Source organism: Lampris incognitus, chromosome 7, assembly GCF_029633865.1.
Source record: "Lampris incognitus isolate fLamInc1 chromosome 7, fLamInc1.hap2, whole genome shotgun sequence".
Classification (NCBI taxonomy): domain Eukaryota; kingdom Metazoa; phylum Chordata; class Actinopteri; order Lampriformes; family Lampridae; genus Lampris; species Lampris incognitus.
Genome location: NC_079217.1, coordinates 50,152,949 through 50,180,492, shown reverse-complemented (window position 1 = coordinate 50,180,492; position 27,544 = coordinate 50,152,949). Strand labels below are relative to the sequence as shown.

At 46.0% G+C, this 27,544-nt stretch overlaps 1 protein-coding gene across 1 annotated transcript in view; it reads right to left on the bottom strand.

Moving 5' to 3' along the window:
- Positions 1-730: 730 nt before the first annotated feature.
- LOC130115751 (NADPH oxidase 4) overlaps positions 731-27,544 on the bottom strand; it is a 47,813-nt gene continuing 20,999 nt past the window's right edge. Inside the window, exons 8-16 of the mRNA XM_056283566.1 lie at positions 26,033-26,197; positions 15,523-15,585; positions 14,816-14,876; positions 12,756-12,837; positions 9,619-9,738; positions 9,319-9,427; positions 7,291-7,359; positions 2,931-3,031; positions 731-1,193 (exon numbers count right to left, since the gene is read on the bottom strand). Coding sequence (XP_056139541.1) covers positions 1,073-1,193; positions 2,931-3,031; positions 7,291-7,359; positions 9,319-9,427; positions 9,619-9,738; positions 12,756-12,837; positions 14,816-14,876; positions 15,523-15,585; positions 26,033-26,197 — 891 coding nt within the window. The 3' untranslated portion in view covers positions 731-1,072. The remainder of the gene's footprint in view (positions 1,194-2,930; positions 3,032-7,290; positions 7,360-9,318; positions 9,428-9,618; positions 9,739-12,755; positions 12,838-14,815; positions 14,877-15,522; positions 15,586-26,032; positions 26,198-27,544) is intronic.

The following is a 27,544-nucleotide window of genomic DNA, read 5'->3' as shown; positions in this document are numbered from 1 at the left end:
GCTTACAAACTGCACCTTAGTTCGGGTCTCCTCGTCCAACATGGTGCAAAAACAAGCCGAGGGTGTAGAAGGCCGAGTCCAGTCTATGGAGTACACTGTATAGTCTCTGCACCACTGCACTTTTCACCGCCTCTTATTTCACCTGTGCACAGTCCATCCTTGTGTTTAACATCTGCAGATTGTTGTGTTGTTATTCTATGTTAAGCACACCGCGCGAGCCACGAGACCGGAGTCAATTCCATGTATGTGCAAACCCACATGGCCAGTAAACCTGATTCGGATTCTGTTTGAACCAAACGGGCCGACACAGAAAGCGCTTTACAGCACCGCTGCTATTTCGTGGGACCAGACGTATTTGTCCTTTTATCGCCACCCTGTTTCTTTCTAACCTAGGTAACGGCCTTTCGGCTGTGGTCCTGAATAAACAAATTCCAAATGCGGCGCCGTCCAGTGAAACGTGGAGTTTGCGTTATGTCGTGACAGGTTGTTGGCTTAGCGGCCAACACATTTACAGCGCTGCAGGTTGTGTCCTCCTTATTTGTAATTTTCAGGCTCCGAAATCAAACACTGATGTTTAATCGGCGGAGGAGGAGTGCTTCGGCAGCGTGGGCGACATAGGAGAAGTCAATACTAACTGAGGTGTGGGGGAGGGTCGTGCTCCTCTGATGGGTGAGACCGCCTAGTGTCTCTCTGGGAGAGCAGTCGGATGTACGGGGGAGGAGCAGGGACCACAGCTGGAGGGAAGGCCAGACCAGGGACTCTGGGCCAGGGGGGCCAGGAGGAGACCACTAGGCTTTGGTTGATTTTAAGACCTTATTCTGGTGGGGTGGCAGACGGAGTAGAAATTAGTTGACGGGACAATTTCTGAAGCTTAGATTAAAAAACAAAAAAACAAAAACACAACAGGATTTCGTAAATCCGAAATTGGCCCGGAAAATGTAGAAATGTACATCACATGTACATTCATGAGTCACTGGCCCCAAACGTACATGTAAACATTTTTGCAAAATGTTGTTTGTCATTGAGTATGCATATGGAGTGTGTAGGGCCACGTCTGCAGTCCGGTCTGGTCTCAGCTGAAGGACTCCTTGTTGAACTCGAAGGTTGTTCCAGTGTAGCGGTCTGAGTTACACAGTCTGTGGAGGGTCCTGGAGATGCCTTTAGGTCCGCAGCAGAATACTCCCACTCGCTTACTGAAACCACACACACACACACACACACACACACACACACACACACACACACACACACACACACACACACACACACAGTAACATATCTCAACAATATCAGTGTATTACTTGTAATCTCTGTTGTGTTTTAATGTACTCCCTGTAGGATTTTCAAATTTTAGTATATGTCAAAGGTGGTGATTAGACGTTCAAACACGATCCCAGATTGTATACCCTTTCTGTTCATATATACACTACATGGCCAAAAGTATGTGGACTCCCCTTTTGGTTATTGGTTTTGGCTAATTCAGCTATACCCAAGCCTAAGATCAACATGCACAATGCCAAGTGTCGTCAGGAGTGGTGTAAAGCACACCGCCATTGGACTCTGGAGCGGTGGAAACACGTTCTCTGGAGTGATGAATCATGCTTCAGTCTGGCGGTCTGACGGACCAATCTGGGTTTGGCGGATGCCAGGAGAACGCTACCTCCCTGGACGCATAGTGTCAACTGTAAAGCCTGGTGGAGGAGGGATGATGATCTGGGGCTGGTTTTCATGGATTGGGCTCGGCCCCTTACCACCAGTTGAGGTAAATCTTAATGCCACAGCACACAATGACAGAATTGTGTGCTTCCAACTTGGTGGCAACAGTTTGAGGGAGGCCCTTTCCCATTTCAGCGTGACAATACCCCGTGCACAAAGCCTGGTCCATAAAGACATGGTCTGCTGAGTTTGATGTGGAGGAACTTGACTGACCTGCACACAGCCTGACCTCAACACCATTCAACACCTTTGGGGTGAACTGGACCTCCGGCTGTCAGTCAGGCCTTCTGCCCAGCATCAGTGCCCGGCCTCACAAATGCACTTGTGTGTGAATGGAAGCAAATCCCTGCAGCCATGTTCCAAAATCCAGAGGAAAGTCTTCCCAGAAGAGTGGAGGCTGTTATAACAGCAAAAGGGGGGACCACTTCCGTATCAATGCTCATGGTTTTGGAAGGAGATGTCCAACAAGCACATATGGCTTTGATGTTCAGGTGTCTACAAACTTTTGCCCATGTAGTGAATTTGTTCCAACCAAATGTCCATCCATCCATCCATTATCCAAACCACTTATCCTGTTCTCAGAGTCATGGGGATGCTGGAGTGGCAGGCGGGGAGACACCCTGGACAGGTCGCTAGGCCATCAAAGGGCCGACACACATTCACACCTAGGGACAATTTAGTATGGCTGATTCATCTGACCTACATGTCTTTGGACTGTGGTGGGAAACCGGAGCACCCGGAAGAAACCCACGCAGACACGGGGAGAACATGCAAACTCCACACAGAGGACGACCCGGGACGACCCCCAAGGTTGGACTACCCCCCCGGGCTCGAACCCAGGACCTTCTTACTGTGAGGTGACCGCACTAACCAGTGCGCCACCATGCTGTTACCTCCTGTTCTACACCACACAAGTCAGGTATAATAATAATAACAGGTACCAACCAAATGTGAATCAAAAAAAAGAAAAAAAGAAAAAAAAGAAAAGAAGGAAGACAAATGAAAACCTACCGAAAAAGAATTGCCACTGAATATTTCTTTAAGGCAGGATATTCTCCTAGACTATAAATCCGGGGTAAGTACGTTTTAGTGCTATGCTTGCTAAATCTATTTGTGCTCCTTAAAATTTGCATAGGAGCTAACAAGTGAAAACTTCCTACAAGAGCCACCAGTCAGAGGCTGTAAGTCTGGCCATGTGATCTGCTAACACTCACTGTTTACTGGTCTTCCCAATCTCATCAAACAGCAGCTTCCACCGGGGCCGACCAACCAGGAGCCTCGAGCTGAGAGTGCGGTACTTCTCCTCAGACATGACCTGGAAACAGGAAACAGGAAGCCGATATATCACAGTTAAGATATACCGCAGCATGATCATTCGGCTTCGACTCACATTATGGGTTTCTGCTTTGCAACATAAATCAAAACAAGGCAATTCCCATTATAGCCCTGTTGAGGGCTTCGATCGCGGAGGCACAAGATAAAGCACGTGCAACATCCTGTCAATTATCAAATCAAGGATCCATTATTCCAGGAAGACTGGCGCATCTCGTTTCCATTTTACCAACAGTCCGTGTAGCAGCAATGTGAAAAGGTTGAGCTGCATTACCTCAAAGCAATTATCTGAGCTACACACTTTGATTTTTCTGTTTTCATGACAAAGGAAGCAACGACGAATAAGCATTTTAATTCAAATGGGGTGAAAACCCTTCGAGAGCAGTGTCGCCCTTGATAAATCAAAAATGTGCAGAAATCAATTGACAAAATGTCAACTTTCCTGTGTGCACGTTGTAATCCGTCTCACTTGCAGAAAGACAACTAACATCAACATCCTGGGGGGACCGGGGGAGACCCGGTCAAGACACAGGGCGTCTGGGTGGCGTAGCGGTCTATTCCGTTGCCTACCAACACGGGGATTGGAAGTTCAAATCCCCGTGTTACCTCCGGCTTGGTCGGGCGTCCCTACAGACACAAGTGGTCATGTCTGCGGGTGGGAAGCCGGATTTGGGTGCGTGTCCTGGTCGCGGCACTAGCGCCTCCTCTGGTCAGCCGGGGCATCTGATCGGGGGGGGGGACTGGGGGGAATAGCGTGATCCTCCCACGTGCTACGTCCTCCTGGTGAAACTCCTCACTGTCAGGTGAAAAGAAGCGGCTGGTGACTCCACATGTATGGGAGGAGGCATGTGGTAGTCTGCAGCCCTCCCCGGGATCAGCAGAGGGGGTGGCGCAGCGACCGGGACAGCTCGGAAGAGTGGGGTAATTGGCCGGATACAAATGGGGAGAAAATGGGGGGGGGGGCGCAGTAACAGTGTATCAATGTACAGACACGGTTTCATATTTGCTGTGTGTGACAAAGGCCTTCATATGCAGCAGTCTCACTGAGGAGGCATCACGGAATACCACTTTCATGGGGTAACCAAGCGAGGAGCGGTCCGTCTAAACAGGTACTGTATAAGTGTACCAGCTGTGATGTAGCACGGCTGGGGATATGTTTTCACACTTTGACAAGTACCTGGCCTGTTAACGCCAAATCCCTATTACATTTACATGATCTTTATTCCTGATGACTTGATGAATAACTCTTCTCGTGTTAGCTTGTTATTTCTAAACCAATGAAACTGGACAGTTTGGTGTGATAAATAGGGGCAAACGAATTTTGTTCTCACCGTCAGTCGAGTTTAAAGAGCGAGAAGTGCATTTAATATTAATTAAAGTTAGACTTCATTGCTTCATTGGTGAGAATGGACATCTGCAAGCTGGTAATGTGCCCTGTGAAAGCAATGGGTCTGATGGCAGGGGGTCAGGCTGCTATTGTATTGTCTATCTATCTATCCACCCATTACCTATACCCAGTACCTGCCTTATCCGTTTCAGGGTCACGGGAGGCTGGAGTCAACCCCGGCACGTATTAGGTGGACAGCAGGGAGACACCCTGGACAGGTCACCAGTCTGTCAAACCTAATTACATTTAAAACTATCCTCTAGTCTCAATTTTGTTTCATGAAGATGCTGTGGTCTTCTTGTTCTTCTTCTTCAGTAGTAGCTTCCAGTGTTGGAAGATGGTGGCACAAATTCACGTTTGCAGCGGCCTCACCCAGTATCAGTGTGGAAAGATGGCAGCGCAAATTGATGTTTGCGGCGGCCTAACCCAGTACCATCCAAGCAATGTCATTGTCCACATTTGCGTCTAAGTTTGTGTGTTTGTTTGATGGCTGGGAGAGCTGGTGCTGAAACGGCCGGGACAGCTTGGTCTGCTTCATCCTGTGGGCCCAGGGACCACGGCCCTGCCTGGAGCTGTGCCCTAAGAGGAAACACTGAGGGTGATCTGACGGGACACGGAAGCGGGGCCGGCTAAGCTAACTGCTAGCCCTTGCAGGCCGGCAGGTCTGATAACACTGAGGGCGGTCTGGTGGCGGCCTCGCCTAACCTTGACTCTGTTTTAATGTTGTCGTGTGGAGTGCAGGGAGGTGTGTCGAAGGTGTCTGGCTGGGAGAGCTACCGTTGGATTGGCTGAGGGAACCTGGTCTGCTGCATCCTGTGGGCCTAGGGACCACGGCCCTGACCGGAGCTGTGTTGTATTGTGTAAATTGCGTAAACACAACATCTATTGCACGCTGTTGGCTTGGGAGAGAGATCCCTCCTCTGTTGCTCTCCCTGAGGTTTCTTCCTATTTTTTCTCCCTGTTAAAGGTTTTTTTTTTTTAAGGAGTTGTTCCTTATCCAATGAGAGGGTCTAAGGACAGGATGTTGAGTTGCTGTTAAGCCCACTGAGGCAAATTTCTAATTTGTGATATTAGGCTATACGAATAAAATTGATTTGATTTCGATTTGATTTGAGGGCGATCTGACAGGACGTAGAAGCGGGGCAGGCTAAGCTAACTGCTAGCCCATGCAGACCGGCAGTCATCCCTGGCTGGTGGTCGTTCTCCTGGACAGTGATTTTTTTTTTCTGCTAAGTTTAGATAAACATGTTAGTTTGGATATATGTGTTCTTGTAGTTGTTGGATATGTGTTTTTGTCTTTGTGTTGCACTGCTGTGGGCCGGGGGAAACAATGTCCCATTTCATTTCATGTGTGCAAGTGCATTAAATGAAATAACAGCTGAAGTGTATCTGATTCCGATTCTGATTCTGCTTTCGGCTTGTTCCCTGTTTCTCAGGGGTCACCACAGCGGATTTCATAGTTTCCATCAGTACCCTGTGAGGGCACAGCACCGACGGTCATTATTGTTAACCCGGGCCTCGCCCGATCCGCTATGGAGCCTCGACTGATCCGGTATGGTCTTGTCACTCCGCATACTGATTCGGCAAAATGTTACGTCATATGCCCTTCCTGACACAAACCCCTAACCCCGTGGATGGGGACACAGGTAAAGCGCTGGATGCCATCCCAGTATTCATGGACTTGCACCCACGCCTGTCGCCAATGAACATGCTGTGGTACAGCCTGACAATCCTCCAAACCAGCATCAGCTTATGTAGACTGAAGAGTTGTGTTGACTGAAATCCTATTCAGAAGATGCCAAGAGAGGATGTGCAGCTGAAATCCCGAGCTTGGTCTGCTGAAACAGAACCTGTCTCACCCCCAGGAGAACCCACAGTGTGCTGTCACGAACACACATACTTACATACAAACACAACTTCCAAACACAGAAATGGACAGAGAGAAAGAGAGAGCGAGAGAATCACAAAACAAGTGAGCGATGGATTCGGTACGAGACGGTGTCCTTGATTCGTTAATAAATGCAGTTTTGAGGCCGTACTCTCAGTGTTGTGATGACCTCCACAACACTGTCATGTCAGTGTTGGGGGGAGCCTATGGCAGAGCTTTTCCTGTTTCCCTCCCTCTGAGACTCTTAATTGGCTTCTCTCTCAGCAGTGCAGCAACCGGTGATGAGCTCAGAGATAGGCTATCACCCGTCTCTCAATTAACTGCTTCTGTTAAAGTCAATGCACCCCTGGCTTTTATGTGCGACAGTCGTGATGGCCAAAAGGCAATGGTGATTATTGAACCTTCTTTTATTTACGAATTTGTATGAATTTGTCCATTAATTGTTTAGCAGTCCACTGTGGTTAATGGGAGATTGCTGTTGAATTATGATTTGTCATACACTTGATGCTGTATGTTGGGCATCTTTGCATCGCATGATTGTAATGAGTTTATGTTTGTAATGAGATTGTGTATGACGGCTATAGTAGACCAATAGGTCTGCAAAATAAAATAACAGTACAAAATCCCATCAGTCCTCGGTACACCATATTTCTCTAAAATTAAAGCTAATGCCTTTATCATTATACATCATTATACATAGGAGTGTTTTTATCTGTATGGTGTAGACTGCCCTCTGCTGGTATGAGTTTAAAAAGTTGGCTGGATGGCAAGATGGATGGATAGGTGGATTGGATGAACAGATGGATGCATGGATGGATGCATGGATGTATGAAATGACGTAGTAAAACGAGCATATGGAGGGGAGCGATGAGTCGGCTGACAAACTGGTGAACAGACGAACACTTGGACGGACGGAAAAAAAATGGAGGGATTACAAGGTAGATAGATGAATGTGATTGCTTCCTACCTGCAGGCTGGCCGGCTGGCTGACGTACAGTTTCAGATTCAGATAGTCTGGCCTGTTCTCCTGCCACAGCTGAACGGGAAACACAAACACAGAGACAGTAGTTGTTTTTTTAACGGATGCTGCCAGTTATCGTTTATTCAGCTGTTGTTGTTTAGGAGAGACTCGTTTTTCTCCGAGTGTCCCAGCGAGCATCCTTTTGTCATGTTGTTAACATGGGGGATGCTTCCAACACCCCAATCCCCCTTTATTTCCTCTTATCAGTTACAAAGTTACAAAAGCTTCTCCGACTGTGAAACGTGTTACAGGAAGTAAGTTGCTTCAATGGTCGGCTGACTGACTGGTTTGTTGACTGATCACCAGCCATTCAGACATTCAAACACAAGTGAATTTCTCTCTGTCGCTCTCAGAGTGGATACTTGCGCCTGGTGTGACGAATTCAGGGGGCAGCCGGGAACCGCCGCAGTCGGGACGCGAACCCTGGTCTCCCGCACCACGGCCGACCACGTTAACCCGTCGACTAGAGGGTCCGACCTGTTAGCCAAGGGCTAGTGAGCCTATTGACCCGTGGTCCTTACAATAGGTTGTATAACAAATCACTGTATTTGACCAAACTGTCCGTAAGGAAAGTTGGGGGGGGGGGAATCATTAGCGGCCACCAGATGGCGGTGCAACTCTATACAAACTCCCAAGCAAGCCCTTGACGTTGCACCTCACCAGGCTCATTTGAGTCCTTGAAGCATCAGCAGGTTGTGGTATTTAATAAGGGAAGAATACTGTCATTTTCCAGAGCACACACCTTTAAATAGACCTCATACACGGAGGAATGAATCCACCTGTAGGTCCTTCCTCTGCATACCCTTAGTAACCACCACTCAGTTTCAAATGAAATTTGGAAACCTTCTCCAGAAATCCCACGTTTCCATACGAGCTAACAGGCCCCCCGATTATCCGTAATTACGTGTCCCTGATCCTGCATTTAAAATAATCACTTTGCTTATTTGCCTATTACCAATATCAAGGTGTGGGCGTAGTGCGGGGGGGGGGCACACTCTAATTAATTTCTTTAAGCAATTAGAGTGAACAGCTCCTCAGACTCCAAGATGCATTTGCAAAACAATAAAAGCTTATTTTTTCCCAAGCTAAACTGAAACGCTTTGAGCTGTTAAGCGTTTTATATGTCAGAACAACCTGACGATCAGTTCTCATGATGGCAGCTTCGGTAACGCATCGTCCTCAAGACGGGCCGTCTCTTTGTCCATGGGAATGATGTGCACGGACCTTCATAAACGACAGCTGTCATACGCACAGCTCTTTATTCCACACCCTCTTTACCGCCACAGCTCAGTGAACGTCTGATGAGGGTGGTGCACACGGTGGAGCCATTGGGTGGTGGTGTCTGGATATGATGTCTCGCTTGCTTCTGCATGCAGCGCTGTCCCAGTGTCCACTTTTATTATTTTGCTATTCTTTTGCTTATTTTATTGCTTTGTTATTATTAAGTTTAGTGATTAAGGGGGGCGTCCAGGTAGCGTAGCAGTCTATTCCGTTGCCAACCAACACAAGGATCGCCGGTTCGAATCCCCGTGTTACCTCCAGCTTGGTCGGGCGTCCCTACAGACACAACTGGCCGTGTCTGCGGGTTGGAAGCCGGATGTGGGTATGTGTCCTGGTTGCTGCACTAGTGCCTCCTCTGGTCGGTCGGGGCGCCTGTTCAGGGGGGAGGGGAAACTAGGGGAATAGCGTGATCCTCCCTCGAGCTATGTCCCCCTGGTGAAACTCCTCACTGTCAGGTGAAGAGAGGCGGCTGGCAACTCCACATGTATCGGAGGAGTCATGTGGTAGTCTGCAGCCCTCCCTCCATGTAAGGCCGTACTTGAATTCACTTTGAGTTCACTTTATGCACAAACAGATGGTGCTTTAGGTCATACTTTTATTACTCATGATGTGACTGATTAAGGATACGGCGTGTGTTCTTTGTGATTGTCTTGTCCCATATGTTTTAAGTCCATGAACACAGTTCATCCTGACCTTATGATGCAGGGCACACAGCAGCTCAGCAAACCAGTAGAAAGACTGGAGCTCCCTGCAGACCCACACGAAGTACAGTCTCCTCAACCTGAACCCCATCCAGCCATCCCTGGAGAAAGAACGAGAGGAAGCGATAAAAGAGACAAAGTAAGACGGTGAGAAAGAAAGACGGTTCGGTTTCACGGCACAGCATTGGAGCACTATAACAGTTCGATCTGATTGTCATTCAGACAGCATATCACGATTTACACCACACCGGCTGTATTCTAGATATGACGGACAGGGCAGACGGCCACTTACAGCAGAGCATGTAGCACACAGGCGAATGGCGTGACTCCGATCCCACCAGCCACACACAGACTGACCTCATAGTTGAACACCTCCTCGGAAGGACTGCCAAATGGACCATCAACATATAACCTGCACGTCAAAAAAAAAAGGGATTAAAGCAGGAGCCAATTAGAGCATGTGGGAATATCGTTGATTTCATACATACAGTATGTAAAACAAGCGCACCCGCAGTAACACACACGCACGCCGTGCTCATACGTTCAAACACACTTGTGCACATCAGGCAGTGGGGATTACAATAACTTCCTCTGGCTCAAACACACATAAGCAGATAAACATACGACATCCTGCATTCGAAAATCCCACAGTCCTGGGCGGGCGGGCGGGCAGGGAGGTGGGGGGGCACGTTGGATGAGAGCCAGAAAGAGGGGCAGAGCGAGAGATCGATAGAGCGAGATGGGGACAGAGAGAGAAATCGAAAGAGAGAGCAAGAGACAGCAAGAGAGAGAGAGAAAGAGAGAGAGAGAGAGAAACAAAGGGAGACAAAGTCAAGAACATGCGGCTCCTTCTCCCTTATCTCTGCAACAGCTGTTCAACCACTTGTCCACTTATGGACACACACACACACACAGACACACACACACACACACACATACACACACACTCGACCAGATTCAGTAACAACGTCACCTAGCAGTTAAAATCACAGTCCCCCCGCCAGTATAATGTGTTTAGTGTAGAAGAAAGGATCCAGCAGGACTTACTACATGACCTGTGCAGAAAACTAGGAAACTGCCTCACTGGTTGATCAATACGTAAGTGTTAAGATCAACACGGCCTTGTGTCTGACGCTATAGTGCACCATAAGACCTAGAGGTCTGCCAGAGTTGGGGCTCACATATTGTGTTAAAGTTGGCATTAATTTGAAACGCTAATATTTTTCTAACATCACGTATTACTTTAATCATCTTTTTAAGCGTTTAAAAAAGCGTTCCTTTACATACAGCCAATCAGATCAAACCTCAATAGACGAAACCACGCCCACCCTCACTGCTAACGCTTGCTTTTGCTTGTCACTCAAAGGTCAAGTCATGAGTATTAATGAGGACTGGATCGCTCAGGAGACAACTAAGAATAATTATGGATAAAGGTATAAAAATATCAAAACAGTGTTTACATACCAGTTTATTTATTAAATAACTTACCCAACTTTTTAAACTAATAAGCTTTGTTTTGAGAGAAATGAGCCAATGGGTTATTCTCAATCGCGTGACTTTTTTACTGACAACGAGCAGCTCCGCCATGTTGGAGGACGGCTCGACCTTAGCAGCCGCTGTTCACACTGAAGTTCTCATTGCCGATCTGTGTTCACAAGAACGAAATGTTAAACGACAATCGGACAAAGGTGCGGAAATAAAAGATCGCAGTTGTGACCCACTTTTCGAAAAAGAGTTTGCGGAATAATTTTTAGGAAGTTCTGCCAATCTCATGCAGTTCCGCGATGGCTTCGAGCAAGATGCAAGCTTCAGATGGAAAAGCCGAGGGGAAAACTCGCTCTTATCGAGACTGATATGTTAACAAATTTACAAAACAAAAGCAATCCAGCCATCTATTATTCTGTAAAATGTTCTATTGATCAATAAAAAAAAGTTAGTTGTGGCCACATTTTGCTTTTGTTGTTTTTTAAGGACCATGCAGAGCAGAGGAGGAGATGGACTGCAGACCAGATGATGGCGAGGGTTTTTTGTCCGCCATAAGATCTTTCAACCTTTGAGGTTTGTTAAAACCGTTTACCAATGTGAATCAAACGGTAAGAGTTGTGCTTTGTTTTTTTGTATAACTTTGTATGTTTGTGCATAAGAACAATGTTAGCTAATTGATTTCGCTGTTGTAGACTTCAAGCTAATAGGCTAATGCTAATACAACAGTGTAATAGAGATCGTTTTATTTTTGTGTTTTCTCGGTGTATTTTCATGTGTGACTATGAAGAGTGGTGTATAATACTGTTTGTGTTTATCAATACAAGCTGCCACTGCCGTATTTATACAAGTGTTTTTTTTGTATTTCGAGCCGCTTTTAATTGAAGCGGTTGTTCCCTCCAAAAATCCTCTCTCACACCCACAGAGCTGAAGTGGGATGTTGTGACGTTGTGAACCCCTTACCTTTTATCTAGCCATTTTTTTTTACTATGTGAACAAAGACCCTAAAATTATATTTGAACGTCCCGTGTGTAACTCCCTGGCTTCATTAAAATAGGTGGCATCAGATTACATCTTCTGTCATCAATCTGCACCTGTACAATACCCCTGCGAATGGCAAGTGAAGTGAAATTTGGGACAGTCCTGGACTTCGGACTACGCATAATGTCAAGTGCTTTAGGCCTCAGGTGGGCGCTGTTACAAATACCAGATTACTTGCGTCAAAGGAAGCCAGGCTACTTCTTTTAATAAAGAAAAGAAGAAGAGTGAGGAGAGACACACAGAGTCAGAGCGAGAGAGATGAACACGTCTCTTTATCTATGTCCATCTCATAGAGCAGGAAGAGCACAAGGGCATGACCTCCTGACCTCTGACCCTTCTGTGATTCTGGGCCTTCATGGGAAATTATGTCAGCTGCGTTAGCGAAGACACACAAGAAAACACACACTGTGGTGGTATGACTACATTGTCAAGGAAGGTCACACACACACACACACACACACACACACACACACACACACACACACACACACACACACACACACACACATACACACACACACATACACATACACATACACATACACACACACACACACACACACACACAGCACGGTATATTTAACTTTGTAGTGAGTGGTTTGTTTCACCTCTCCCACACAGCCATGCTGAGGCCACTCCTTTGAATGCACATAGATGCATGCAAACACACACACACACAAGCATGCGTGCACACACATACACACACTTTGAACTCCAACTTCTAACAGCTACAAAAAAACAACCATCAAAGCTGCAGTCCACTTGGACTCATTCACAAGTTGCACACATTGCCTTTTATCTCTTTTCCTCTTTCACATCCACATAGATAGGCCGAACCACACACACACACACACACACACACACACACACACACACACACACGCGCACACACGTTCTCACACCTACTTGGGGTATCTTCTCTGCTGCACCATGGGGAGGACTTCATTCTCTATCCCTGGTTCAGGGAGCAATTGTTCAGTAAACCGCTCTGGGGAGGAGAGGAGAGGGGAGGAGAGACTAGTTGATGGTTATTTTAGCTGACTGTTGTTTTTCTGTTTTTTGTGATTATCCATGTTATTGTCAGATGAGGAAGAAACTGGAGAATGGATAACGAACCAAAATGCCGTCATCTGGCCACGCCACCGTTGGACAGGCAAGCAGCATTTTCATTAAACACACAACCATGTGTTGGCAATATTTATCCATCCATCCATTATCCGCAGCGCTTATCCTGCTCTCAGGGTCACGGGGAAGCTGGAGCCTATCCCAGCAGTCACTGGGAGGCAGGTGGGGAGACACCCTGGACAGGCCGCCAGGAAATATTGTAGTGTTTTGTAACACTACAACACGGCCAACTGTGTCTGTAGAGACGCCCGACCAAGCCGGAAGTAACACGGGGATTCGAACCGGCGATCCCCGTGTTGGTAGGCAACACAATAGAACGCTACACCACCCGGACGCCTTAGTTGTGTTAGTTGGGGGCCACCGTCTCTCAATATGACAGCTAACGATGTGGCGATTCTGATTGGTCGCTACAGTCGCTGATGGGGGGGGGGGTCACTAGAGAAACAAATGACTGATTGTACTTTAAATTTTATTGTGATGTTTACTTTTGGAGAAGTAGACCCAGTTGTCCTGTTTTTTGTGGTGCCGTTTGTGTTAGATGAGATTTCTTAACATTTTATGGCTCTCTGTGCCATACAGCCCGGTGTATGGTCAGCCCTGCCCTTATTTACTGCATGCCTGGTCCTCCGGCATGAAGTTGTGATCGCTGGTTCTTCTGTTTTGGTCTTTTTAGTTGGAAACTTCAGAATGGTTTATTTTTCACGTTAAGCCAGCCAGATCTCCACCAGACTGTGGCTTATTGGTGAAGTCAAATGCTTATCTGCTCCTTTGAACACTGGCTGAATTACATAATCCCAGAGAGAACTCTTTGGCGGGCTGATTGTCTGATTAGGTCTGTAAATCACAGCTTTTCTGCCCACCTGTAGGGAAAGAAGTAACATACCTAACGCACCCTCAAGGGAAGTGGAATTTCCCAGACTGACTGGGAACTTCACTGCTAGAACTGCACTAGTCTCTAGGCAGTGGAGGCGGAGACACACACACACACACACACACACACACACACACACACACACACACACACACACACACACACACACACACACACACACACACACACACACACACACACACACACACACACAATTCAGCCCATCGGAAATGGGTTCTCCCCAGAGAGGAGAGGGGATGTGATAGAGAACAAAATACAACTGCCTCCCTTTCTGTCATCTGTGATCTGGACAGTGGCGGAAGAAGTATTCAGAACTTAAGTAAAAGTAGCAATACCACAGTGTAAAAATACTTTGTTACAAGTAAAAGCCCTGCATTCAAAATCGTACTTGAGTAATAACTACAAAAGTATTAGCATGAAAATATAGCTATAGTAGCAAAAGTAAAAGTACTCATTATGCAGAATGGCCCATTTCAGAATCACATATGATGTTGTTGGACTATAATTTTTGATGTAATAATGTGTTCATCACATTAATGTTGCAGCCGGTAAATGCGGAGCTAATTTCAATTATTTTATATACTGCTGGGTAGCTTAGCCTGTAAAAGTATATCATGATTAGTTGATTTATAATTTGTATTAATAATCTAAATCTGCAAAGTAAGTAGTAACTAAAGCCGTCAAATGTAGTGGAGTAAAAAGTACCATATTTCCCTCTGAAATGTAGTGGAGTAAAAGTATAAAGTCGCATAGAATGGAAATACTCAAGTAAAGTACAATTACCTCAAAATTGCACTTAAGTACAGTAGTTGAGTAAATGTACTTAGTTACATTCCACCACTGGATATGGAACAAAAACGCCTGTCTTTGGCTGTTTGTTGGCATTCCTGTCCTGCACATTTCGATATTTGTGTGTGTGTGTGTGTGTGTGCGCGCGCCGTGCGCTCACCAGTCCAGTCTCCGACGACTCGAAGATGGATCCCAAACGTTTCCTTTTTCTCCGTAGGGCACTGCAAGTTAGAGAGCAGACAATAAGTTGCGAAGAAACGCACACATGTACCACATGTACAAACACACACGTAGATAGACATGAGAACAAACAATTACAGGTATACCCACAACCCCCCCCCCCCACACACACACACACACACACACATAACATTTTCTCTAGAAAAGGTTATATCCATGCCATTCACTCACACATATCTGACACTATCACCTCTCGGCTAAACTTTGAGACACTAACCCCCCCACCCACCCCCCACCCCACTCACACACACACACCTCTCTTGGCTAAACTTGCAACATTGCCACACACACAGACACACACACAGAGGCGCGCACACATGCACACCCCGCCTTCCTGTTGGCAGGCAGCGTTACTAGCCTCAGGGGTCTGTCTGCTCTCTGTCAGTGTGATTCTCTACCCTCCTCCTCAAAGCACACCAAAAACACCAGGCAGAGACATGCACACAGTATGTGTCTGTATTTTAGATTGTGTGTGTCTGTATCTGTGTGTGTGCGCACGTGCATTACGGTGTGTACAGTGAGTGGTGTGTGTGTGTGTGTGTGTGTGTAAGTGTCGGTGTTTGCATGCATTGTGTCATGAGTGAGGAATGTGTGAGCGTTGTGTTGGAGAGTTGCATAAACTCTTACTGTTGTTAGCGTGAAGGGATGATTCTCGAATGACGAAACACCTGGACAGTTGAGAACAATATACTGTGAGAGAAACAGAGAGAGACAGAGAGAGAGACAGGAAAAGAGATCAATGGGGGGTGGGGGTGGAAAGGGAGGGGGAGTAGAGGGTAAAGACAAAGGGGGGATAGAGGTGGCATAGAGTGAGGAAAAGAGAACAGGCAGATAGACAGAGAGATGCAAAAAGAGGGTGGGGGCTAATTAAATCAATCATAAGAAAGTCAGGACTTGGTCCAAGAATCAAATCATAACTTCATTTTGGCACAGAGGTAAGACAGTCTTGCTACACGTGACTTCTCTGGCTCCTACGATCTCCCGTCAAATCCCACCTGAGCCTTGGTCACATGTTTTCCACTTGCTGTTTGTTACGATCACAAAAGAAGAAGAAGAAGGAAACCTCCGAAAGGACCATAATCTCTCTGCTTGTAATCATAGGAATGAAATCATAAGCTAAATAATAAAATACAAACTAACACCGCATGAGCTAACACTGCGTACAAATAGCACAGCAAAGCGCGTGCAGTGCATGCGCCGAAGTGCAACTTCGCGTGCAGGCGATGCGCCAAATCCTTCCCATTATCTTCTGTGGGGAGCAGACCACGCGTCACCTTGGACGGCCGTGACGTCACCAGCGAGGCTCGGTTCACCCAGTTCGCCCGATGCGCAGGAGCTCAGTCGCCGGAATGAAATGGTGGCATTTTACATTTCTGCAAACCGCCGATAGGGAACGCCACAACGTCTACGTTGCTGAAGCAAAACCACGTTTCATACCAACGTTTAAACGTGCAGCCAATGCTGGCCGACCCTGCGTCCGCGCCACGTGACTGGCAAGTTTCCGTCCGCTAAAAGAAAAAAAAATGGCCGACGTTCCTTATATTCTCAGTGGAAAACGCAACATTTTGCGGTGGTTTTTTGGCATTAAAATGCGTTTGGACGACATTTCTAGCGAGAGATGCGCATTTTGTTTTCATAACCTTTGTTTTCATAACATCGAGGATTTTTACATTTCTGCGGTCTGCAGAAACCTAAAATGCCAACACGTTATTCTGATGACGGAGTTGCTGCGCCATCAGGTGGACTGGGTGAACTCGCTGGTGACGTCATGACCGTGGTATTTGGACACTGCGCGCCGCAGAAGTCAATGGAAAGGGTTGGCGTATCACCTGCACGCGGAATTGGACTTTGGCGTAGGCACAGCGCACGACTTGAAAGTGTAAAGTCGTGTCGTTTGTACACGGGTCTAAAAACTGGTTTGGCGTGAAAAGTGGTGTATCTGGAAATAGCCGGACAAAGTAAACTTCCGCCAAACCTGGTGTGGTCTCTGCTGGGGGTATCCGGATGCCTGCAGAACTTTGTTATGTGGACCTGCAAACACCGGCAAATGACCGAATGGCTACCAGGCAGAGGTTTTCAGGAATCCGCAGGACCACAGAAGTTAGCCGATGGTTTGGCCTTTCAAATGCTAATAACAGCCAATTGTCTGGGTGGGGCTGGGTACTGAAGCCTGCCTCCCCCCTTCCCCTCCCCCATTAGTAGTTCAGGGAAGTGGGTGTTAATGTTTAAAATGTGCTTTAGAGCTGCTGTTCTTGCATCTGAGTGGCGCTTCTGTTGCTTGAATCAGCACAACTGTCTAAAACAGTCCCACGTGACGTGCTGTCACAGATGCTGTTTGTTGTTGGAATCAAGTGGCGAGAGGCAAGTTAAAGGGAATCTGAGTGGCCCAGCAAAGAAACCCTGATAGCAGACATCTGGGGTTCTCTGGCTTTATATATATATAACAAAAGAGAAACACTAATTAATATGATATAAAACAGTTTATTGTAAAATGAATTGATAAGATAAAATCTACAAAAACAAACACAGTAAAACAATGTGGACAATGGGAATATATAAAGATAACATCAGGTAGACTGCTTAAATCTCTACCACCGTGCACAATGGAGCTAACACAGATACTCCCTCCTAGTACGATTTAACCGCACAGTTGTGGTACCGAGTACACACCTGCTTGTAATACACACCTGCTTGTAATGCACTCCACAAGCAGGAATGATGGTTCAGTGTCAGTCTCTGTCCCCTGAATACCCCAAACCTCCACAGGCTTTCAAAAGTAATGCCTGTCTGCGTGAGGGTGCAGCCACATCATTTTTGCCACTGAATGATGAATAATAGAGGCCTGCGTTTTTACAGAAATGACAACAACAAAAAAAATCACAATTCCAGGACGCACCTCTGCAGTTGGGTGAAGGACTGGCTCATCAAACCTTGAATTATAAACACATCACTGTGCAGAAGAGTCAACCCAAGGCTTCCTACTCTACTACAAAACTTTGCTAATGGCCAACCTGTGAGACTGAGCTGACTCAGGATATACATTTTTTTCACATTGACAACAATGTTTGCCTATCAGTTTGTTAGAACAACATTCTGAAATGGAGGTAGTGCTTTGAACGTGTCCACATACAGCAAAAGAAGTGTTGAAGATGCCATACTTGAATACTGTTTTATGTGCATTGCCTCAGTGGTGTCATGGAATGACAAGGAACCCACATCTGTCGTGGACAGCATGTTGATAAATTCAGCAGCATAGGTACTTTGCAGTGGCATCTGGAGCTGTTCACCTTGTTGAAACTGCCTCATGACCTGAACCTTAATATTTCTGTTGTTGTTGTGGTACTGTCCCAACATCCCATGTAACTGCTTAAACAAGAAACACCAAAAAAGCATAGACAGCGCCATAATCTGGCATGCAGTCTTTTAAATGTAAGTGTATGTTAAGCATGCAATGAAGGGCTCCATACAGTTCAACAAACTTGAACGGAAATGTTTGCAAGTAGCAATCAGCTACTTCATGCCTATCATATGAGATGACCCTTGAGCAGATAATAATGCAGGCTTGCACAAACCCAAACCATATGTCCTATTCTGGATCCCCAATCAAGCCAAACAGAGAATAGATGGTGGTCCAGTTTTTCCCCTGGTGTGCAGTGAACCCACTAAACCCTGATGCAATTGTGTGGGGAATCCTTCCAACATCCTGTGGCACCTTGAGAGAGTCCATTCTTCTTTGGAGTCCCTCAAGCTTCTGGATACTCAATAGCCCAAGCTCAATCCACAGTTTAAAAACATATCTGGTGGTTCCGATGAGTAACTTGTGCATGGAATCAATGAGAAGAAATAGAATTGCAGGCGTCGGGGTGGCATGGCAGTCTATTCCACTGCCTACCAACACGGGGATCGCCAGTTCGAATCCCCGTGTTACCTTCGGCTTGGTCGGGCATCCCTACAGACGCAATTGGCTTGTCTGTGGGTGGGAAGCCGGATGTGTCCTGGTCGCTGCACTAACACGTCCTCTGGTCAGTTGGGGCGCCTGTTCGGGGGGAAGGGGGAACCGGGGGAAATAGCGTGATCCTCCCACGTGCTACATCCCCCTGGTGAAACTCCTCACTGTCAGGTGAAAAGAAGTGGCTAGCAACACCACATGTATCGGAGGAAGCATGTGGTAGTCTGCAACCCTCGCCGGATTAGCAGAAGGAGTGGAGCAGCGACCAGGATGGCTCGGAAGAGCGGAGTACTTGGCCAAATTCAAATGGGGAGAAAAAGGGGGGGGGGGAAGAAAGAAATACAGTCGGCAGTATGGCAGGAAGAAAAGTTCAGACCACCTAGCACCATACTGCACTTCCATTTTCTTCTGGGCTGCCTCTGTTGTGGCCTTCTCTGTCAGAATGTTGGCTTTCACGCCAGAGATTGGGAGTTCAAACTCTGGTTGAGACAAGTCTCCAGTAAGAGTCTGTGACTTAGACTCCTAATGCTATACAAGGCAACTACCTCTCAGATGTAAGTTGCTTTGGGTAAAAGCATCTGCCAAATGAAATTGTAATCTTTACAAATATTTTCCATTCTTCAGAGGTGCGCAAAGTCCAAGTTGATCTGTCAAATCCAGAGAAGTCTGCCCCCCCTCCCCCAAATGATGTCTTCTTAAAAAATCTTCAGACACTTGTTACATCCTTAAAAGAAAATAAGATGGGTTTTAATATTTGATTCATTCCATATGATAGAAAACACTGAACAATATAATTATGAACAAGACTAGGTCAAAACCTAGTATATGGCTGAACCACGCATGGTCGATGTTCGAAATTGTGGCCAATTTGTTATAGGGGTAGTTAGCGGTAGTGTCTATAATGTGAATTCCTGAATATGTCCATCTGCAATTTTCTGTAGTGGTCCCAGTAATATTTATTGTTAAAGTGTACTTAAGTAGCATATCACATGTCATGGTTAAGGTTTGTCGGCCATTGTTGCTGTTACTTCAGTGACATTGTTGGTCACCTGGTCCAGTGGCTCAGTCGTGTCAAACATGATCACTCAGTCAGTCAGCAAGTCAGTCAGTCAGTCAGTCAGGGACATTCATGTTTGTAGGGCTGGTCAAGTCTAGCCAAAAATAATATAATAGATCACAGCTTACCTCTTAGCGCTCCATGGCCAGGAAAACCACCACGCATGCAGGAAGCTGGGATATCAGATGAGAGGCAGCGTAGAGCTGCTCTGTAAACCTGGCATCCCAAGGTTGAAGAGCCCATCATGAGAACTCCTTCCCACAGTTCTCGGAGGTCATCAAACCAAGTACTCAAGGTATGCATTAATGTTGATTTTGGGTCCTTTAGGTCCTGGTATCATTCCAACTAAAATCATATTTTCATCTTTGAACCGTTCCTCTCTCGGCAAATTCAAACGGAATAGATATATGACACCGACTGAATATGGGGAGTGCTTATAGAGTTGGTACCAGCCAACAATCATAATTACTGCAAAATGGTAAGGTTTGCAAGAAACTGTTGTCCATTAACACACTGAAAGTCCTACCAGATTTTCCCATCCTACACAACCCCCATGACAGTCAGGCATGTTCTGGTCACACTTCTCCAAAAATTCAGACCTTCTCACAAAAGTCTCCAAAGACTGAGTGGCCTTCTTGTAACAGTAGATTTGTATGGGATACAGGTATTCTTTACCATTTGAGCTAATAAGATTCCTCATCAAAGAAGTCCTTCATTTTTTTTCTTAATTTCTTTTATGGAAAGGAATAAAACTATGTGTTGCTGATTTTTGAACCAGCTCTGGTGATGGTGTATAATTCCTCAAATGTGCATGTTTCCATACACTTGGGGCCTACTACATACTGACAAAAGCTGTCTCTGCTGATGGTGAAACACAAAGCAGTTTCACCATCAAATGTCCAGAGCTGTCTTCAGTGACCCTATTTGCAACTCTGTATTCCTTTCCTACAATGGCAGTATCTCCAAGCGGGTCCCACACAGCTCGTGATTGTGTGTGTGTGTGTGTGTGTGTGTGTGTGTGTGTGTGTGTGTGTGTGTATGGCATCGTGTGAAAGTAACCAATAGAAATATCCTACCAATAGATACCAAGCACTGAGGCAAAGGACAGAAGAATAAGTCAAAACATAAGTTCCCCAGTAGACTTTTCCCCCGTCTGATGTTTTCAGTGGTCTGATTCCTGTTTCCCTGTGTTTTGCTGCTGCACAAGGCGAGAGCTAGTATTCTTCAATCTGAGGAAGAGGCTGTCATATGGAAGACCACAACAGGAGATATGACTGAAGAGGAGGACACCATCTTGGATGGAAGGCCAGTGTGGGTCGTCCAGCCTCCAGCTCGTAGCACGGAGTTGTTTGCACTGTGTGGGGCGCTACAGAATAGACTGGACGCAGATCAAGAATATGTTGTGAATCACCATGCACAAGTCAATGTGGGTAGATTCACCATGGGATCTTGGTCGGGCATCCCTACAGACACTATTGGCCGTGTCTGCAGGTGGGAAGCCAGATGTGGGTATGTGTCATGGTCGCTGCACTAACGCCTCCTCTAGTTGGTCGGGGCACCTGTTTGGGGGGGGAGGGGGAACAGCGTGATCCTCCCATGCACTACATCCCCCTGGCGAAACACCTCACTGTCAGGTGAAAAGAGGTGGCTGGCGACTCCACATGTATCAGAAGAAGCGTGTGGTAGTCTGCAGCAGGATCAGCAGGGGGGTGACGCAGTGACCAGGATGGCTCGGAAGAGTGGGGTAATTGGCCAAGTACAGTTGGGAAGAAAAAGGGGGGGGGGATAAATAAATAAATTATGTTGTGCATTGATATCTATCTATCTATCTATCTATCTATCTCTATATATATATATATATATATACACTGCTCAAAAAAATAAAGGGAACACATAAGCAATGCAATGTAGCTCCAAGTCAATCACACTTTTGAGATATCAACCTGTCCAGTTAGGAAGCAACACTGATTTGTGAATCAATTTCACCTGTTGGTAAATTGTCTAATTTCCACCTGGTGGAAATTAGACAATTTGCAAGACACCCCCTATAAAAGGAATGGATTTGCAGGTGGTGGCCACAGACCATTTGCCTGTCCTCATCTTTTCTGGCCGTTCTTTGCTTAGTTTTTCATTTTGCTAGTGCCCTCACCACTAGAGGTGGCATGAGGCGGTATCTGCAACCTACAGAAGTTGCTCAGGTAGTGCAGCTCATCAAGGATGGCACATCAATGCGTGCTGTGGCAAGAAGATTTGATGTGTCTCCCAGCACAGTGTCCAGAGCATGGAGGAGGTACCAGGAGACAGGCCAGTACACCAGGAGACGTGGAGGGGGCCGCAGGAGGACAACAACCCCGCAGCAGGACCGCTATCTGGTCCTTTGTGCAAGGAGGAACAGGAGGAGCACTGCCGGAGCCCTACAAAACGACCTTCAACAGGCCACTAATGTGCAGGTTTCTGCTCAAACAGTGAGAAACAGAATGCATGAGGATGGTATGAGGGCCCGACGTCCACAATTGGGGCCTGTGCTCACAGCCCAACACCGTGCAGCCCGATTGACCTTTGCCAGAGAACATCTTGGTTGGCAGATTCGCCATTGGCGCCCTGTGCTCTTCACAGATGAGAGCAGGTTCACACTGAACACATGTGACAGACGTGAGAGAGTCTGGAGACGCTGTGGAGAACGTTCTGCTGCCTGCAACATCCTCCAGCATGACCGGTTTGGTGGTGGGTCAGTGATGGTCTGGGGAGGCATATCCTTGGAGGGCCGCACAGACCTCTACGTGCTAGCCAGAGGTACCATGACTGCCATTAGGTACCGGGATGAGATCCTCAGACCCATTGTCAGACCATATGCTGGTGCGGTGGGCCCTGGGTTCCTGCTCATGCATGACAACGCTCGTCCTCATGTGGCCAGAGTGTGTCAGCAGTTCCTGTATGTCGAGGGCATTGATGCTATGGACTGGCCTGCACGTTCCCCAGACCTGAATCCAATCGAGCACCTCTGGGGCATCATGTCTCGTACCATCCGCCAACGCGATGTCGCACCACAGACTGTCCAGGAGTTGACCGATGCCCCGATCCAGGTCTGGGAGGAGATCCCTCAGGAGACCATCCGTCGTCTCATCAGGAGCATGCCCAGACGTTGTAGGGAGTACATACAGGCACGTGGAGGCCACACACACTACTGAGCCTCATTTTGAATCGTCTTGAAGAATTTCCACAGAAGTTGGATCAGCCTATGTTCTCATTTTCCACTTTGATTTTGAGTATGATTCTGAATCCAGACCTTAATGGGCTAATGGTTTTGATTTCCATTGATCATTCTTAGGTTATTTTGCTCTAAACACATTCCTCTGTCTAATAAATAAAGATTTTCAGCTGAAATATTTCATTCATCGAGGTCTATATTGTGTTTTTAGGTGTTCCCTTTATTTTTTTGAGCAGTGTATATATATATATATATATATATATATATATATATATATATATATATATATATATATATATATATATATACACACACACACACACATATGGCGGTAGGTGGCGCAGTGGTTAGTGTGGTCGCCTCACAACAAGAATGTCCTGGGTTCGAGCCCCGGGGTAGTCCAACCTTTGTGGGTCATCCCGGGTCGTCCTCTGTGTGGAGTTTGCATGTTCTTCCCGTGTCTGTGTGGGTTTCCTCCGGTGGCTTTGGTTTCCTCCCACAGTCCGAAGACATGTAGGTCGGGTGAATTGGCCATACTAAATTGTCCCTAGGTATGAATATGTGTGTGTGTGTGTGTGTGTGTGTGTGTGTGTGTGTGTGTGTGTGTGTGTGTGTGTGTGTGTGTGTGTGTGTGTGTCGGCCCTGGGATGGCCTGGTGGCCTGTCCAGGGTGTCTCCCCATCTGCCACCCAATGACTGCTGGAATAGGCTCCAGCATCCCCGCAACCCTGAGAGCAGGATAAGCGGTTCAGATAATGGATAGATGGATGGATATATATATATATATATATATATATATATATATATATATATATATATATATATATATATATACACTACCGTTCAAAAGTTTGGGATCACCCAAACAATTGCGTGTTTTCCATGAAAAGTCACACTTATTCACCACCATATGTTGTGAAATGAATAGAAAATAGAGTCAAGACATTGACAAGGTTAGAAATAATGATATGTATTTGAAATAAGATTTTTTTTACATCAAACTTTGCTTTCGTCAAAGAATCCTCCATTTGCAGCAATTACAGCATTGCAGACCTTTGGCATTCTAGCTGTTAATTTGTTGAGGTAATCTGGAGAAATTGCACCCCACGCTTCCAGAAGCAGCTCCCACAAGTTGGATTGGTTGGATGGGCACTTCTTTGAGCAGATTGAGTTTCTGGAGCATCACATTTGTGGGGTCAATTAAACGCTCAAAATGGCCAGAAAAAGAGAACTTTCATCTGAAACTCGACAGTCTATTCTTGTTCTTAGAAATGAAGGCTATTCCATGCGAGAAATTGCTAAGAAACTGAAGATTTCCTACACCGGTGTGTACTACTCCCTTCAGAGGACAGCACAAACAGGCTCTAACAGGTACTATTTAATGAAGATGCCAGTTGGGGACCTGTGAGGCGTCTGTTTCTCAAACTAGAGACTCTAATGTACTTATCTTCTTGCTCAGTTGTGCAACGCGGCCTCCCACTTCTTTTTCTACTCTGGTTAGAGCCTGTTTGTGCTGTCCTCTGAAGGGAGTAGTACACACCGGTGTAGGAAATCTTCAATTTCTTAGCAATTTCTCACATGGAATAGCCTTCATTTCTAAGAACAAGAATAGACTGTCGAGTTTCAGATGAAAGTTCTCTTTTTCTGGCCATTTTGAGCGTTTAATTGACCCCACAAATGTGATGCTCCAGAAACTCAATCTGCTCAAAGAAGTGCCCATCCAACCAATCCAACTCGTGGGAGCTGCTTCTGGAAGCGTGGGGTGCAATTTCTCCACATTACCTCAACAAATTAACAGCTAGAATGCCAAAGGTCTGCAATGCTGTAATTGCTGCAAATGGAGGATTCTTTGATGAAAGCAAAGTTTGATGTAAAAAAAGCTTATTTCAAATACAAATCATTATTTCTAACCTTGTCAATGTCTTGACTCTATTTTCTATTCATTTCACAACATATGGTGGTGAATAAGTGTGACTTTTCATGGAAAACACAAAATTGTTTGGGTGATCCCAAACTTTTGAACGGTAGTGTATATATACAGTATATGTGTGTGTGTGTGTTGATATACATATGTGTGTGTATATATATATATATATAGATCGATAGATAGATAATAGATAAATCATGCCAGTAGACAAATACCAACCCCCCCACCCCAAATTTGACCATTAGCGATCACGTTTTTGAATTTTTGAATGTCGCACCTCGCCCTTCCCCACTGGACGTTGTGCACGTGATGTGCATGACGAGGCAGTAAATGGTATGTCCTTTCCCGAGTAGCTTTATTGACAGCTGATGGTTGCTTATGGCATGAAACAGGCTTGTACTGTCTCATAAAGTATTTACTTGACTCATTTCATTATATATATATATATATATAGCCAATTTGCCTAATAATTTCTATTATACTGTATTTTATTTATAATAAAAGTATTTGTGTAATTCATTTTTTTTTTCAGACTATATAATCTATATATTCTAATCTACCTATGAACACAACAACAACATCAATAATAACAATAGAAACCATTTGAAATCATGTCTGAGGACACACTGGACCAGCAGGGAGGGTTTTTAGAAGAGGGGCCAGACACGGTGCCACCAGTCCAAGGTAAAGCTTCTGACCAACTGAAGGATACCTGGCGGCCCAAGGCGTGAAATGCAAACATTTCCTTGCAAGCAACCCTGGGGGATTAGTCACCATGGCAATTAATGGCTCTGGGCACGCCCCCAAATCTGGTACATACCCAGTATGTATCCAAATATGATACATCCAGTTATGTGGCATATATAGGAGTACATAGGAGTATATAGGAGTACATAGTAGCATTCCAGTCCAGATACATCTCTTTCCACGCAGTGTAAAATAATTATCAAACTCTATGCACCCTACAAAGACTCAAGATTTCTCCCCGACCACCCACCTGCCCCGGGCGGGCCTTGAAGCCTCTCCTCAACATGCGCACCTCGATGACATCACAGGGGTGCCTGACGACCGTCACTATGGTAACAGGGTCACTGCTCCTGATGTACCGGTAGAACCGCTCGGCACAGTAGAGACACAGCGGGCCGGACACCCACAGCCAAGTCTACAGACAACACACACCGACAACACGCACAACCCACGCTTATTTTATGTGCTTTCTCATCCAGACCAGGGACACAGGGCATGAACAATTCAAACACAGTAAACATTTGCATGAGCACACACACACACACACACACACACACACACACACACACACACACACACACACACACACACACACACACACACAGGCTTTCCATTTACTCCAACTGTGAGTTTTTCGGACATTGCCAAGATAAAGGGAAACACCTGTGACTACAGGTAATAATAAACAAGGTAATATGAATCCTGCCAAAATGAGTGATGAACAATTAATTCTTCCATAATATCAGATTCACTCCAACCAAGGCAAGGTAAAGCCCAACAGACAGCCAAGGTTTTTTCATCGCATTTATATATACATACATATACATACATATACATACATATATATATACATATATATATATATACATATATATATATATATATATATATATATATATACACACACACATATATACACACACACACACACACACACACACACATATATATATATATATATATACACACATATATATATACTTTTTTTTTTTGGGGGGATTTTTCCCTTTTTCTCCCCAATTGTATCCGGCCAATCACCCCTCTCTTCCGAGCCGTCCCGGTTGCTGCCGCCCACGCCGATCCGGGGAGGGCTGCAGACTACCACATGTCTCCTCAGATACATGTGGAGTCGCCAGCTGCTTCTTTTCACCTGACAGTGAGGAGTTTCACCAGGGAGACGTAGCGCGTGGGAGGATCACGCTATTCCCCCCAGTACCCCCCAGAATGGGTGCCCGACTGTCCAGAGGAGGTCGGGCGTCCAGAGGAGGTCAGATACGGCCAACGTGTCTCTAGGGACGCCCGAACAAGCCGGAGGCAACGTGGGGATTCGATCCGGCGATCCCCATGTTGGTAAGAAACGGAATAGACAGCTACGCTATCCGGGTGCATCATTATAATCCTGATAGCACTGGGATCACCTTAGCCGATCACTCCATCGATCCTCTGGTGTACGGCACCACATATTGTTTGGACAATGTCGCCGTTTCCTTTTGCATTTAACTGGAGCAGGCTAATGACTCACTGCCCCAGTAATGCCTGGGGAGGCCAATAAGGCTTAATAGGGATTTTATGGAACCACTCCAGTGCTTAACCCCCATGTTCAAACACATAATCAGGCATGCATGTAGAGGACACACACACAAAAAGGTCTCTGTGTGGAGAGAGGACACCCCACCCTAACAGCGCAACGCCTCTAATAACTGGGCAAACTCCCACCAACACTTCTCAAATATTACATACCCAAAGTACAACACACACCAAA